This window comes from Gadus chalcogrammus, chromosome 18 (genome assembly GCF_026213295.1).
Source record: "Gadus chalcogrammus isolate NIFS_2021 chromosome 18, NIFS_Gcha_1.0, whole genome shotgun sequence".
Taxonomy (NCBI): Eukaryota; Metazoa; Chordata; class Actinopteri; order Gadiformes; family Gadidae; genus Gadus; species Gadus chalcogrammus.
In genome coordinates, this window is record NC_079429.1 from 7,193,260 (window position 1) to 7,209,776 (window position 16,517).

Sequence of the window (16,517 nt, forward strand, 5' to 3'; positions counted from 1 at the left end):
CTCTGAAACACAACCCCCTCTTCCCCTTTCATTTTAGTTCCATGTTTGTTTAATTTATGACGTGTTTTTGGGGATTTTGACCCGAAAGCAAACCTCCGTTTCCACAGCAACACGACACACACAACATGTCTGGGGTTTGTTGAAGTGTGGACAGAACACCGAGAACACGTCTGGACTCTCCCTCCCTCGTCTCGCTCTCGATTCAATTCAGAAAAAGGAAGGAAATGTAACCAGTGTCTATGAGTATTTTTCTTTCAGTCTCTCTCTCTCCCCATCTTTTTCTTGCCCATCATCTCTGTCGCCCATAAGTCTCTCTCTGTCGCCCATTAATATCTCTCTGTCGCCCATTAATATCTTTCTCTCTCTCCCCCTCCCTCCCCCCCTCTCTCTCCCTCTCTCTCTCTCTGTCTCTCTCACTCTCTCTCTCTCTCTCTCTCTCTCTCTCTCACTCTCTTTCTCTCTCTCCCCCCCTCTCTCTCTCCCTCTCTCTCTCTCTCTCTCTCTCACTCTCTCTCTCTCTCTCTCACTCTCTTTCTCTCTCTCCCCCCCCCTCTCTCTCTCTCTCTCTCTCTCTCTCTCTCTCTCTCTCTCTCTCTCTCTCTCTCTCCCTGTGTGTGTCGGGGTCTCTCTCTCTTACTGGAGGAGGGTGTTCGAGGCAGAGTTTGAAATGTTTGTTGAGGTCGGGCTTGACACGCCGCAGTGCCACGCGGGACTCCCCGATGAACTCATTATGAGTGAGGCGGTCCTCGTCACACACCGACACCCTGGGGGGAGAGCAACGTTAATTAAATGTTTTATGTAAATCAGGAAAAATCCCTCACATTCCACATACTCTTCATTCACTCGGCTAACCCTTCCATCCGTCGTCACCCTAACCCTAACACTGAACCCTTAAACCAATACTAACCCTAAACCCTGATACTAACCCTAACACAAAACCCTTAACCCTTACATCAAACCCTAACAATGAACCCTTAAACCAATACTAACCCTAAACCCTGATACTAACCCTAACACAAAACCCTTAACCCTTACATCAAACCCTAACAATGAACCCTTAAACCAATACTAACCCTAAACCCTGATACTAACCCTAACACAAAACCCTTAACCCTTACATCAAACCCTAACACTGAACCCTTAAACCAATACTAACCCTAAACCCTGATACTAACCCTAACACAAAACCCTTAACCCTTACATCAAACCCTAACACTGAACCCTTAAACCAATACTAAAGCTAAATCCTAATACTTACCCTAACACGAAACCCTTATACTAATACTAACTCTTACATCAAACCCTAACACCGAACCCTTAAACCAATACTAACACTAAATCCTAATACTAACACAAAACCCTTATACTAATTCTAACCATAACATCAAACCCTAATCCTAAAACCGATCCCTTAAACCAATACTAACACTACAGCCTAATACTAACCCTAACACAAAACCATTATACTAATACTAACCCTAACATCAAACCCTTCCAACCCTTGCACCTACCCCTGATTCCAACCCTAACACCAAACCCTCGCCCTTATGCCAAATACTTATACTAACCCTGACCCCCAAACTCTAATAATAATCTTCCCCTAACACTAGGCTCTAACACCAAACCTTAATACCCATCCCTAACACTCTAGTTCAATGAACACAGCCACAGGCTTCAGGCGCCTACATTATGTTCAGTGTAACAACTTGCACAGGGCAGAGACCAGACCCTGTGGCAATGCATTACACATCAGAATGGAAACCAATTCGACCCCATTTTGGGCATCCTTTTTATTTATAACAAACTAACCCTAACCTTTACCTGAACCCTACATTTGATCTTCCCCATATTAAATCTCAAAACAGGCTTTCTATTTATTTTGCTACATTATATGATTGCCCAGGGGATGACTTTGTTAACTAGGAATTAACCAGAGTAATGGTTCTCGTAGTGTAACCCCCTGACTTCGTACTCCAAATTAAAATTAACTAACTTTGTTTCCAGGCCACGCCCCTTCAGGAATAGTCTGACCCTGTAGCCCTCCTCCGACCCCCCCATACAGTTGCTATGGTGACAGCTGTCCCCATCACGACCCATACACACCCAGTGAACACACACACACACACACACACACACACACACACACATACATTAATGCACACACACACACACATACACACACATACATTAATACCCACAAACAAACACATGCACGCTCCCCGACACCCACGCAGCGTCACCACCAACAGGCCTTGCAGCGCCCCCCATGCTGACCTCAATCTGTCACAGAGAGTGAGAGTAAGAGAGAGAGGAGAGAGAGAGCGGATGTCCTCGCTGAGATAAAGGGAGAGATGAAAGAATGTCGAGATCATAGAGCGGAATAGTAAAGAGGAGGAGAGGAGAGCAGGAAGAGGGGAGGAGAGATGGACCGAGGGGAGGAGAGGAGGTGGGAAGAGAGGAGAGACAGACTGAGGAGAGCAGAGCAGAGACAAGGGAAGGAGTGAGGAGGAGAGGAGTTGGCAAGAGAGGGGAGACGGAGTGAGGAAAGAAGGGTAGAGAGAAGAGGAAAGTAGGGAAGAAGAGGAGAGAAGGAGAGGAGCTGGGAAGAGAGGAGTGAAATAGGGAGGAGTCGAGAGGAGAGAGGAGAGAGAGGAGAAGAGAAAGAGAGTGGAGGAGAAGGAAGAGGAGTGAGGCATGGTGAAGTGGCAGGGGGTAGAGGTTAGATCAATGAGAGTGAGAGAGGATGACAAGATGAAGGGATAGAGGCTAGCTAGTAAATTGATGAAATGAGTGACAGACAGCTGGAGACAGAGGTAAAGAGCAAGAGAGCAAGAGAGAGAGAGAGAGAGCGAGTGAGAGAGCGAGAGAGAGAGCGAGAGAGAGAGAGAGAGCGAGTGAGAGAGCGAGAGAGCGAGAGAGAGAGAGAGAGAGAGAGAGAGAGAGAGAGAGAGAGAGAGAGAGAGAGAGAGAGAGAGAGATTGCATCCTGTAGTGTAGTGAATCTCATGTTTAGAGAGGGGCTAAAGAGGTTTCTAATAAAACCTGACACTGCCTCAGGTCTCTCACTGGTCCTCCACAAACAGATCTGTATTAATATTACATTTATTTAATATGAGCTCAGACAGTTCACAACCAGGGATGTGTTGAGCATCTGGATGCCAACTGGATTAACTGGTGTGTTTAGACTAGGCGTCGGAACCGGATTAACTGGTGTGTTTAGACTAGGTGTTGGAAACAGTCTAAACTGGTGTGTTTAGACTAGGCGTCGGAACCAGATAAACTGGTGTGTTGAGAATAGCAACTAGATGAAATGCGCCATGTTTTAAACGTGGAAAACGACCGGGACTGACCTGAGTGTCTTGCGGTACATGTCTTCCTCTGTGATTCCACAGTAGGTCAGAGTCTCGTTCCACACCGGATTCAGTGTGTTGCGGACGATCTTGGTCTTCAGCTTGTTGGCCTACAGGGAGAGGAGTATGTTGAAGGCAGACATGATAGTGGTGTGGGATGTAGAGTACAGATGTAAAGTATATATATCTAGTACCGATGAGTATAAATATCTAGAACAGATGAGAGAAGTCGCCCACCTTGCAGGCTCCAGGGAGCAGGTGGAGTTTCACGTAGGGATCAGCCAGACCGTTAAAATCCATGGGCTTCAACCCCTGGTAGAGAGAGAGCGAGAGAGAGAGAGAGAGAGAGAGAGAGAGAGAGAGAGAGAGAGAGAGAGAGAGAGATAGAAAGAATATTGTACTGACTGTCACAAGTAAACAACGACCAGAGAAAGTTATCTAAGAGCTACAGCTTTCGCTTTTCACTTTTAATCAGCATATCTGGAGGAACGCTACATAACCTGCAAGGAGTGTCTATGTGCGGTGTATGGTTGTGTCTGTTTATGTTTGTGTGTTTGTGTGTGTGTCTGTGTGTGCGCGCGAGCGTGTGCTTTTGTGTGTGTGCATCTTTATATGCATGTGTGTATTTTAAATATGCATAACAGCATCTTTGTGTGAGACTGTGCATGACTGTGCATGAGTCATCCGTGTGTGTGAGCTTGTGTGTGTGTGTGTGTGTGTGTGTGTGTGTGTGTGTGTGTGTGTGTGTGTGTGTGCGTGTGTGCGTGTGTGCGTGTGTGTGTGCTGTGTGCGTTCGTGCGTATGTGTGTGCGTGTGCGTGCGTGTGTGTGTTTGTGTGTGTGTGTGTGTGTGTGTGTGTGTGTGTGTGTGTGTGTGTGTGTGTGTGTGTGTGCGTGCGTGCGTGCGTGCGTGCGTGCGAGTGTGTGTGCGTGTGCGTGTGCGTGTGTGCGTGTGCGTGTGCGTGTGCGTGTGTGTGTGCGTGAGTGTGTGTGTGTGTGTGTGTGTGTGTGTGTGTGTGTGTGTGTGTGTGTGTGTGTGTGTGTGTGTGTGTGCGTGTTACCTTGGCTCTGAGCATAGTGCAGTGTAAGGAGCTGGTTGCTCTCTCATACAGCAGGTCAAACTCCAGAGTTCCCAACGAGGCTGCAACAAAAGACGTCATCATGATGTCATTCAACGTCCTGTCACTTCCTGTCTCTCTCTCTCTTAGTCTAGAACCTGTGTATCGCTATGAGGTGAGGTCAACGCTATATGACCTGTCTGTCTCTCTGTGGTGAGGTACACACTATAAGACCTGTCTGTCTCTCTGTGATGAGGTAAACGTTATAAGACCTGTCTGTCTCTCTGTGGTGAGGTACACACTATAAGACCTGTCTGTCTCTCTGTGGTGAAGTTTATAGTGAATTACCTGTGTGTCTCTCTATGGAGTGGTCAACACAATATGACCTGTCTGTCTGTCTGTGGTGAGGTCAACACTGTATGACCTGTCTGTCTCTCTGTTCTCTGGTCAACCCTGTATGACCTGTCAGTCTCTCTGTGCTTAGGTCAATACTATATTAACTTCTGTCTGTCTGCTCTGAGGTCAACACTGTATGACCTGTCTGTCTTCTCTGTTCTCTGGTCAACACTGTATGACCTGTCTGTCTCTCTGTTCAACACTGTATGACCTGTCTGTCTCTCTGTTCTCTGGTCAACGCTGTATGACCTGTCTGCATCTCTGTGGTGAGGTCAACCCTGTATGACCTGTCTGTCTCTCTGTGGTGAGGTCAACCCTGTATGACCTGTCTGTCTCTCTGTGGTGAGGTCAACCCTGTATGACCTGTCTGTATCTCTGTGGTGAGGTTAACACTGTATGACCTGTCTGTCTCTCTGTGGTGAGGTCAACCCTGTCTGTCTCTCTGTGGCGATCTGTCTGTCTCTTACTGCTGTCATCGCTGTCCCCGCTGTCGATCTCCACCGAGGTGTCCATGCTGTTCATGGCCGACAGGGAGGCTCCGCCCCCCCACGTCCCCCCCGGTAACAGCAGGCCCTTCGCCCCGCCCACTCTCTCCTCCGCGGCCCCGACCACGGGGCTGAGGCTGCCGGGGCTGGTCGCCGCGGGGACCACGGCGGAGCGGGTGGGGGAGAGGGGCTCGGAGACGGAGGAGGTGGGGGAGAGGCGCGGGAAGTAGGCGGAGATCTGCCGGATGGGCCGGATGGGCCCCGGACACACGTCGATGGCCATGTGCTCCTGGATGGACACGGCCAAGCTCTTCCCCTTCCGCACCGTCATAGGGCTGCTGCCGTGGCAACGCACCCACACCACAACAACATCGTCCACACAACAACACCACGAGCAATTAGCTCGACACAAACACAAGGAGGTCAACGCAACAGCACGACACAAGATTAACACAACAACCTCAACAAGATCTGGTTCTGTGTGTTTGGCTGCATGGCTGTTTTTAGTTTTTCCAGCTGTTTGTGTGTTTGTCTCGCTGTTCGTGTGCGTGTTAATGCGGCTATTTGTGTGTGTGGGTCTTTCTGGCTGTTTGTATATGTGTTTTCTGTCTCATGCAGCACTCGGTCCCTCCCTAATTGCTCTCTTGTTATTTGTGTTTTTTTAAGCACACATTAATTCTGTAGGATTTAGAAATGTGCGCCTGAGATGAACACATTAGAATAATCACCCAGAACCGAGCAGGCTGAAATTAAAGTGTGTAGGAGAGGACTCTGGTGGAGCGTGTCGATTGTGTTGGACTGTGCTGGAGAAGGAGTTTTATTGCAGTGTGTAGAAGGAGTGTGTTGGAGTGTGTTGGAGAAGGAGTGTGTCGGAGTGTGTTGGAGAAGGAGTGTGTTGGAATGTGCAGGAAGACAAGTAGGTTAGAGTGTGTATAAGGAGTGTGTTGGAGTGTGTATAAGGAGTGTGTCGGAGTGTGTAGAAGGAGTGTGTTGGAGTGTGTAGAAGGAGTGTGTTGGAGTGTGTAGAAGGAGTGTGTTGGAGTGTGTAGAAGGAGTGTGTTGGAGTGTGTAGAAGGAGTGTGTTGGAGTGTGTAGAAGGAGTGTGTTGGAGTGTGTAGAAGGAGTGTGTTGGAGTGTGTAGAAGGAGTGTGTTGGAGTGTGTAGAAGGAGTGTGTTGGAGTGTGTATAAGGAGTGTGTTGGAGTGTGTAGAAGGAGTGTGTTGGAGTGTGTAGAAGGAGTGTGTTGGAGTGTGTAGAAGGAGTGTGTTGGAGTGTGTAGGAGAAGGAGTGAGGCATGTGTAGGAAGCCAAGTAGGTTACAGTGTGTAGAGTGTGTGTGTGTGTAAGGAGTGGTTTAAAGGGTGTTGGAGAGGAAGTACATAGGAGAGGGATTGTGTTGAGTGTGTTGGAGTGAGTAGAGTGTGTGCGGTAGAGGGAGTGTGTTGGAGTGTGCGGTAGAGGGAGTGTGTTGGAGTGTGCGGTAGAGGGAGTGTGTTGGAGTGTGTTGGAGTGTGTTGGAGTGTGTTGGAGTGTGTTGGAGTGTGAGTGTGCGGTAGAGGGAGTGTGTTGGAGTGTGTGATAGAGGGAGTGTGTTGGAGTGTGTGATAGAGGGAGTGTGTTGGAGTGTGTGATAGAGGGAGTGTGTTGGAGTGTGCGGTAGAGGGAGTGTGTTGGAGTGTGCGGCAGAGGGAGTGTGTTGGAGTGTGTGATAGAGGGAGTGTGTTGGAGTGTGCGGTAGAGGGAGTGTGTTGGAGTGTGTGATAGAGGGAGTGTGTTGGAGTGTGTGATAGAGGGAGTGTGTTGGAGTGTGAGTGTGCGGTAGAGGGAGTGTGTTGGAGTGTGTGATAGAGGGAGTGTGTTGGAGTGTGTGATAGAGGGAGTGTGTTGGAGTGTGTGATAGAGGGAGTGTGTTGGAGTGTGCGGTAGAGGGAGTGTGTTGGAGTGTGTGATAGAGGGAGTGTGTTGGAGTGTGTTGGAGTGTGTTGGAGTGTGTGATAGAGGGAGTGTGTTGGAGTGTGCGGTAGAGGGAGTGTGTTGGAGTGTGCGGCAGAGGGAGTGTGTTGGAGTGTGCGGTAGAGGGAGTGTGTTGGAGTGTGCGGTAGAGGGAGTGTGTTGGAGTGTGCGGTAGAGGGAGTGTGTTGGAGTGTGCGGTAGAGGGAGTGTGTTGGAGTGTGTGATAGAGGGAGTGTGTTGGAGTGTGTTAGAGGGAGTGTGTTGGAGTGTGTGGTAGAGGGAGTGTGTTGGAGTGTGAGTGTGTGGTAGAGGGAGTGTGTTGGAGTGTGAGTGTGCGGTAGAGGGAGTGTGTTGGAGTGTGTGGTAGAGGGAGTGTGTTGGAGTGTGAGTGTGTGGTAGAGGGAGTGTGTTGGAGTGTGTGATAGAGGGAGTGTGTTGGAGTGTGCGGTAGAGGGAGTGTGTTGGAGTGTGAGTGTGCGGCAGAGGGAGTGTGTTGGAGTGTGTAGAAGGAGTGTGTTGGAGTGTGTGATAGAGGGAGTGTGTTGGAGTGTGTTGGAGTGTGTTGGAGTGTGCGGTAGAGGGAGTGTGTTGGAGTGTGAGTGTGCGGCAGAGGGAGTGTGTTGCAGCAGGAGTTTTTCCTGGCATCCGTGACAGACACATAATGACGGGGTTGCGATGTTCCGGGGCGTTCGGCTGGTTAGGTCAGCACACTGCGAGGTGGCCATGCAGAGCAGCGGGGGGGGGGGGGGGGGGGGGGGTCCTAAAATAAAACCAGAGGGGGGGCGGGTTGACAGGTCCCTGGTGCTGAGGAGACCAAAAACCTCTGCCTCCTCCAGACCAGCAGACAGAACTGCATAATAAATAAATGTTGATGACCGTGTTTATCGGGATCTTTAGGATGTGGAAGGGGACGTTCCATTGCTTTCTTCCCTGGAAGCGTGATGTTTCCATTTGATGTTGGATAATGTAGGAGTAACAGATAGGGTGATGGTGGTGGTGGTGGTGGTAGTAGGGGTAACAGACAGAGTGATGGTGGTGGTAGTAGGGGTAACAGAGTCATGGTGGTGATAGTAGGGGTAACAGACAGAGTCACGGTGGTGATAGTAGGGGTAACAGACAGAGTCACGGTGGTGATAGTAGGGGTAACAGAGTCATGGTGGTGATAGTAGGGGTAACAGACAGAGTCACGGTGGTGATAGTAGGGGTAACAGACAGAGTCACGGTGGTGATAGTAGGGGTAACAGACAGAGTCACGGTGGTGATAGTAGGGGTAACAGAGTCACGGTGGTGATAGTAGGGGTATCTAGTTTCCCTGCAGTCATCGGCAGATCGTACTTCGAACATCAGTGGTAGATATTCATACCTGGCTCCGGTTTTTTCCGAACATTTACTAGTTGTTATTCTCCTGAAAGCGCGTGCCTAACCTTGGTTTCGTTCTGCCTATAGTCTTGAGGATCAAACGCCTCCAGCCCGCCTGCTTCACTCCCTCCAGGCTGAAGCTCCGCACTCTCCAACCTGCCCCAGGCCTTACCCCTGGCCCGCTCCAAATAAACCCCTTCATTACTCCAACTCTCTGTGTTCTGCTCTCGGGTCCAGCAGCTATCGAATCCTAACATGTATTATAGCTGTTATGATGATGATGATGATAACGGCGGTGATATTAGTGATGACGATGGTAGTGATGATGATGATGATGATGGCAGTGATCATAGTAATGATTGTGGTGGTGATGATGATGATGGCAGTGATAATAGTGATAGTTGTGAGGGTGATGATGACGGCGGTGATCATATAAATACTTGCAGGCTAATTGCGGTGGTGATGATGATGATGGCGGTGATGTTAACGATGACGTTGGAAGCGATTGGTCGTGGTCACAGATGTCCTCTGTTGAGGACATCTGTGGAGCCTGCTACACTCGGAGGGCAAGCCAACGGAACCAAACCCACAACCTATTCTGAGCATGGTGTGCTCTGCCTGGCTATTGAATTAATCCACCCTAATCTGTCCTCATCTGGGTTCTGAGTCACGTCCTTTGATGAGGGATTATAGGAAGGAGTAAACATCCAGCTCTGGTATCTCCGAGGCCTCCAGCCGTGAACACACTGCTGTCCTGAAAGAGCAAGAGAATGCCAACTTTACATGCCCCTCAGTCGTGCAGTGACTCGTTACATAACCACATACCATAATATGTATGGCTGCATGGTGGGCTTGAATCGCTCCGATGGAGACAGTGGCATGCTAGGGTGGAGCCTCCGGTCAAAGAGGTTCATTCTCTTAGAGGCTCTAGGACATTTGAACGAACCTCCCGAACTCTAAACCTTCTAGTACATTCCTCTAGAACATTAGAACCTCCAGGACACTAGAACTTCTAGCACATTCCACTAGATCATGAGAACCTCCAGGACAATAAACCTTCTATTACATTCCACTAGAACCTTGAGAACTTTAGAACATTTGAGCCCCCTGATCACATTACAATAGAAACTTCAGAACGTTAGAACCTTCATAACACAAAAACATTCTAGAACATTCTACTAAAACGTCTTGAACATTAAAACCCCAAAGTTCTACTAGTACCTTCAGAACAACAGCACCTCAAGAATATTCTACAACATAATCTGAAAGCAGAAACCTTGAGAATGTTCTACTAGAATCTCCATAACATTAGAACAAATAATTTGTAAGAACATCGTCATTCTCGTAACCCAAGCTTGGTCTTTCATTATACTATGAGCATGCGCACGTGCGCGCACACACACACACACACACACACACACACACACACACACACACACACACACACGCACACACACACACACACACACGCACACACACACACACACACACACACACACATACGCACACACACACACACACGCACTGTGAATATAGTGTTTTTCATTAGGAAGCACCTTTTTAGCGTGTTTATCTTTTTCATTATCTGTCTCCCACACCTCTCCCCCTTCCCTCTCTCGATGCCTCGCTCTCTCCCCCTCGCTCCCCCCCCCCCTCTACCTCTCTCCCCTTTTATGTCGCCTCTCTTTGTTGTATCTCTCGGTGTAAAATAGCGTCTGTGTGCGTAAATGTGTGTGTGTGTATGTGTGTTTGATAGACAGATGGTCTGTTACAGTCATAGTTTGCTCAATGAGCAGGACTATGCCCAAATTGCTCAATGAGCAAGACTCAAGTCAGAGACTTGCTCATTAGCGACTAAAAGTCAGCACCTTGTCAAGAAGCCAGCAGACTTGAGAGAGAGTGTGTTTGTGTTTGTGTGTGTGTGTGTGTGTGTGTGTGTGTGTGTGTGTGTGTGTGTGTGTGTGTGTGTGTGTCTGTGTGTGTGTGTGTGTGTGTGTGTGTGTGTGTGTGTGTGTGTGTGTGTGCGTGTAACCTCGTGCAAGTGTACATGTCAAAAGAGAAATGTACCATATATTACCATATATTATGTCTCTTAGCCATTAAAGAGAGACAGCGCGAGAGAGAGAGAGAGAGAGAGAGAGAGAGAGAGAGAGAGAGAGAGAGAGAGAGAGAGAGAGAGAGAGAGAGAGAGAGAGAGCGTATAATACTACTATGACAATGGGAGTGGTAGGTTTTCATGCCAACATTGGGAGAAAACAAGGGAGAATAAAGAAGCGAATAAAAGAGAAACAAGAGTAAGAGAAGCATGTCCAGGTGCGGAGGAGTTTAAAACAAAGGTCAGGAGGCTCTTACCTGCTCTGGAAAGGGGGGAAGTTCTGGACCGGATATTCCTCTACACAGCCAGAGAGACGGATAAAACAGCCGGAGAAGGAGAGAGATCTTTACTTCCACACAGCCAGAGAGTCTGATAGAGGGAGATCTTTATCTCCACAAAGCCAGAGAGAGAGAGAGAGAGAGAGAGAGAGAGAGATCTTTACCTCCACACAGCCAGAGATAGAGATTATGATCCACCAGTACAACAGGTGGACAGAGAGAGGGAGCGAGGGAGATGGAGAGAATGATTAGGAAAAGAGAGAGAAGGAAGAAGGATCGCTCCACGAAAACATTGCAGGAACGAAACGGAAAGGGAGAAAACAATGAAAGGAGTGAGAGAGAGAAGAGGTGAGATAGAGGAGGAGGGAGATAGATAGTATTCGTTGACAGTCTGTTGCGCGTCTGTGAGGTCTTTCCTCTCTCTTCCTCTCCCTCCCCCTCTCTCTCCCTCGCTCTCTATTAGCTCTCTATCATCATAGTTTACCCTCTTTATATTTATCTGTTGCCTGAGGCATATTTATATTTTGTATACAGTATCCATTTTTTTGGATACACATACAAATATAATAAAAACACATATATGTAAACATATATATATATTTATATAAAATACATCTCTGTAGATATCTATATCTATAGAGGTGTATATAGATAGAATCAATGTATCTATATAAAATGTACAGACAATAGAAATAATGTATACATCTAAAAGTAATTAGATGTATAAATCAAATATGTGTAAATGTATAAAAAATGTATATGCAACGAAGCTGCAGCTTCAGAAACCATCTGTATTTTGCTCTTATTCCTTCTCTATCCCTCCGTCTCTTTCTATGAATTCTTCTCCTGCTCTTATGCATGCTCCTGTTTTTATTTTTACAGCGCTTACTCACACAAACGCACACACACACACACACACACACACATACACACACACACACACACACACACACACACACAGATGCTCGCGCACACGCACACACACACAGAATCTTTTTATTTCGAGCAGCTCTAAAAGACAGTGTTCAAATTGTGGGATGATGGAACATGGGGGACATGTGGGAACACACACACACACACACACACACACATATATACACACACACACACACACACAGAAACATACACACAACTGCCACTCTTGCACCTTTTTCTTTCTAATCCATCTCTACATCCCACTCCTCTCCCCTCTCTTTAAGCCTTCACCCCCCCCCCCCCCCCCCCACACACACACACTCTTTATTAGCGTAGCGGCAGACAACGGTTTCAGCACCAGCTCATTACCTCAGCGTCACAGCAATTATGTCAGCGAGGAAGAAGAGAGAGATAGGGAGAGAGAGGCTGGTGGTGGGGGGTAGAGGGAAAGGGGGGAGTGAGAGAGGGAGGGGGGGAGAGAGAGAGAGAGAGAGAGAGAGAGGGAGGAGGGGTGGTAGAGTGGGAGAGTGAGAGAGGGGGAAAGTGGGAAACTAGTAAGGGGGAGAGAGAGGGAGAGAGGGATATGGGGAGAGAAGAAGAGGGGAAGAAAAGGAGAGAGGGATTTGGGGTGAGAGAGAGGGGGAGGAAGAGGAGGGGTGCAAGAGAGATAGAGAAGGGGGAGGGAGGGAGTGGTCACCCACGATGTGACCACACCCACATGGTAACCCCACCCACTAGGCGACCACACCCACCAGGCTACCAGGTAAACCCACCTGTTGCAGCAGGAGAACGTGGCAGGAACCTACGGACTATCAGACCATAAACGGGATGAGGAACTACAGCAAGCAGAACAGAAGGAGAGAGAAGAGAAAGAGGAGGCGATTAGGGGAAAGAGAAGACGAGGGGAGGAGAAGAGGAGGAGAAACCGAAGGAAGAGAGTAGTACGTGGTACCAGGTACGATGAGTTTTTGTTTTATGCATTCACTTTACAACACCCAAGGGGTTACACTGGGGTCAGTAGGTCCAGGTTGCCGTAGGAACAGACGCTGGAACAGATGTGGGGCTCTGGTGTGAGATGGTGGTCATGGGGGCTAGGGGGGGGTGACAGCTGGAGGAGCAGTCAAGTCAGGGGAGGAGCAGACAGAGGAGCAGACAGAGGAGCAGACAAGAGTCGCAGGAGGTTTCTCATCAGGAGTCGAGTCACAGCTCCCCTCAACGCGACCTTCGGGCGCCGCTGACAGCTGCTCTTCAAGGTCATCTGTGCTTATCAAGAAAACAAACCACGCACAAGTGGCGGTCGGCGTTGCCGTCGCTATGGAAACCAACCGCGAGAGGTGTAGGGGAATGTGGCGATGCAGTGCCTGACCAAAGTAGACGCACGCACGCTCACAACACGGCTACGGTCAATAAACACACACGCATAATAAAACCAAACAAGCCCACTCACAGCACAAATACACACACAATACATACACACTCTGACAACCCACCCACACACACACACACATACTTAAACAAAATTAAATCAACACGTGCGCACTCTGCCCTGCCGAGCGTGGCCTGGGTGAGACCATAAGAGCGCGCCTTACCTAACATGCTCAGCCATGTGTGAGGCATGAGGCGTGCATCTTAACGTGCTCAGCCATGACCTCCGAAACACAGCCAGATATAGCCTCTCTCTCCCTCTCAGATTAGAAGTCAATGGAAGTGAGGGTCTCTCTCTCCCCCGGAGAGCTGTCCCCACGCGTGAGGCAGGCAGCCGATTCCCCTCCAGCGCAACCGTTCACCACAACACTCAGATCAACCTATCAACATCCCAAACCTATCCCAGTGTCCACCAGCACTAGACTGTGGTTGTACTTGTTAGCTCCCAGTGCAACCAGTAGTAGACTGTGGTTGTACTGAACAGCTCCCAGTACTACCAGTAGTAGAGTGTGGTTGTACTGGACAGCTCCCGGTACAACCAGTAGTAGAGTGTGGTTGTACCGGACAGCTCCCAGTACAACCAGTAGTAGAGTGTGGTTGTACTGGACAGCTCCCTGTACAACCAGTAGAAGACTGTGGTTGTACTGGACAGCTCACAGTACAACCAGTAGAAAACTGTGGTTGTACTGGACAGCTCCCAGTACAACCAGTAGTAGAGTGTGGTTATACTGAACAGCTCCCAGTACAACCAGTAGAAGACTGTGGTTGTACTGGACAGCTCCCAGTTCAACCAGTATTAGACTGTGGTTATACTGGACAGCTCCCAGTACAACCAGTAGAAGACTGTGGTTGTACTGGTTAGCTCCAAGTACAATCAGTAGTAGAGTGTGGTTGTACTGGACAGCTCCCAGTACAACCAGTAGTCGATTCTGGTTGCACTGGACAACTCTAGTGTCCCCCGTAGAATACTGTGATTGTACTGGCTAGCCCCCAGCACAACCAGTAGTAGACGGTGGTTGCACTGGGCATCTCCCAGGGTCTGTCCCTGTCCCTCTTCCTCTGTGTGATTGACAGGCCCGTTGCCAATCAGGGCGGTGACAGAGGACGGTTGCGTTGCTTTGCCGCCCCCAGCGATCCAAACTGCATCACATCATCAGTGTGAGGGTAGAGAGGAGAGACGTGATTGGCTGCTGAAGTGAGGTGGGCTGTGAGGAGGGGAGCCATTGGACAGTGAGTGCCGTCGACCGGGCCGGAGCGCTGCCAGCTGAGCTGTCAGAACGTGAGATGTGCTCGCCATGAGGCCGTCCCAGTGTTGTGCCACTACGATGTCACTGTGGCTAAAGAAGAACGCAGATCATTTAAGACAACGAGCAGGCCAGAACACATGTAGAACTCTGAATATAATCTGCGATAATCTGATTATAATCTGTGATCATCTGATTATAATCTGTGATCATCCGATTGCAATAGATGGTAATCTTATTATAATTGCTGGGAATTATATTAGAATAAATTAGATAGCAAAATTTTAATCACTCAATTATAATCTTTAGTGATTAGGATTATGATCGAATAAAAGTATAATCCATCATAATCACATTATGACAAGATTTAAAGAATTAAATTTAAAGAACAGCAGGGTTAAAGAAGACTTTTAAAGTACAAGAGACAGTGGAGGTATGTGAGAGAGCGAGAAAAAGATAGAGAGATGGGGAGAGAGTGAGCGCATGATGGGGCGAGAGAGAGAGAGAAAGCTGGAGGGGGAGAGAGAGAGAGAGAGAGAGAGATGGGGCAAGAGAGAGATGGGGCAAGAGAGAGATAGGTCAAGAGCAAGAGATGAGGGGAGAGAGAGTGCAGAGAGATGGGGCAAAAGAGAGAGAGAGAGATTGGGTGACAAATAAAGACATTGAGGAGGAGAGAGACAGCCAGACAGACAAAGAGAGATATAGCTGAAGAGGAGAGAGGAGGGGTGTCCATCTCCTTCATCCTCCGCCTCCTCATCAGTTGAATCTAAATTACTTCACCTCCAAGGTCGTCATTATTCATGAGCGGTGCTCAAAGTTACAAAACACGTCTGAAACACACATCCTCGACCTACTGACCCCATAAGCCACAAATCTATAGCTTGCATTCACCCTCCGTCGGCTCTGTGAGAAGTAAATCCTTGTGTTGTTTGAACGTGACAAAGAAAACGACACACACAATCACATACACACACACAATCACACACACACGTCACACACACACACACGCACACACACACACACACACACACACACAGACACACACACACAATCACAAACACACACACAATCACATACACACCCATCCAATCACATAGACACACACACACAGCCATTGTAATCCCCTCAGCGCTACTGACCAACATCATTACCGAAATATTGTGCTTATGATGAGCACATGACTCATTAATATTACATTAGGGTTGGGATGCACACATGATTCATCATATGTACATTATGGATGCGATGCACGCATGGTTCATAGTTTACACAATATTGTGGTTATGGTGAACACATGACTCATTCAATAATACAATATTGTGGTTTTGATGAACACATGACTCAAAAATAATATAATTTGATGTTTGCGATGAGCTCATGACTCATTGTTACCACAATATTGTGGTTTTGTTGAACACATTATGTTTGTGATGAACACATGATTCTGCGTATAATATGATCCCCAGCCGCAGCACCATCGGAATACCATGCGGGGTTGGTTGCTAGGCAACAGTGGAACATCCTGGGGTAGCGACCATGGGAGGGGGGATGGGGGATAGGGGGTGCACAGGTGAATTGTGGGTATAGATGTGTTGCTGTTTAAAGAGCAATGCACTCATCACATAGGACAACAGGTAGAAGACTCCCACACTGTGTGTGTGTGTGTGTGTGTGTGTGTGTGTGTGTGTGTGTGTGTGTGTGTGTGTGTGTGTGTGTGTGTGTGTGTGTGTGTGTGTGTGTGTGTGTGTGTGTGTGTGTGTGTGTGTGTGTGTGTGTGTGTGTGTGGCTGATAGCTATTCATCCACCACAGTAGATGTTAAAATGACGAAGAATTCTGTTGCTAAACCAGACGAACCAATCAGAGTCGCTCCGTTAAAACTTTGACACACACCACCACCTCTCTCTGTCTCTGTCTCTCTCTCTCTCTCTCTCTCTCTCTCTCTCTCTCTCTCTCTCTCTCGC

The 16,517-nt window shown here is 48.3% G+C and overlaps 1 protein-coding gene across 1 annotated transcript in view; it reads right to left on the minus strand.

The window, feature by feature from the left end:
* Positions 1-5,618, minus strand: part of LOC130371629 (double C2-like domain-containing protein alpha) — an 11,435-nt gene extending 5,817 nt beyond the window's left edge. Inside the window, exons 1-5 of the mRNA XM_056577465.1 lie at positions 5,270-5,618; positions 4,410-4,489; positions 3,587-3,661; positions 3,350-3,459; positions 638-764 (exon numbers count right to left, since the gene is read on the minus strand). Coding sequence (XP_056433440.1) covers positions 638-764; positions 3,350-3,459; positions 3,587-3,661; positions 4,410-4,489; positions 5,270-5,618 — 741 coding nt within the window. The remainder of the gene's footprint in view (positions 1-637; positions 765-3,349; positions 3,460-3,586; positions 3,662-4,409; positions 4,490-5,269) is intronic.
* Positions 5,619-16,517: the final 10,899 nt, after the last annotated feature.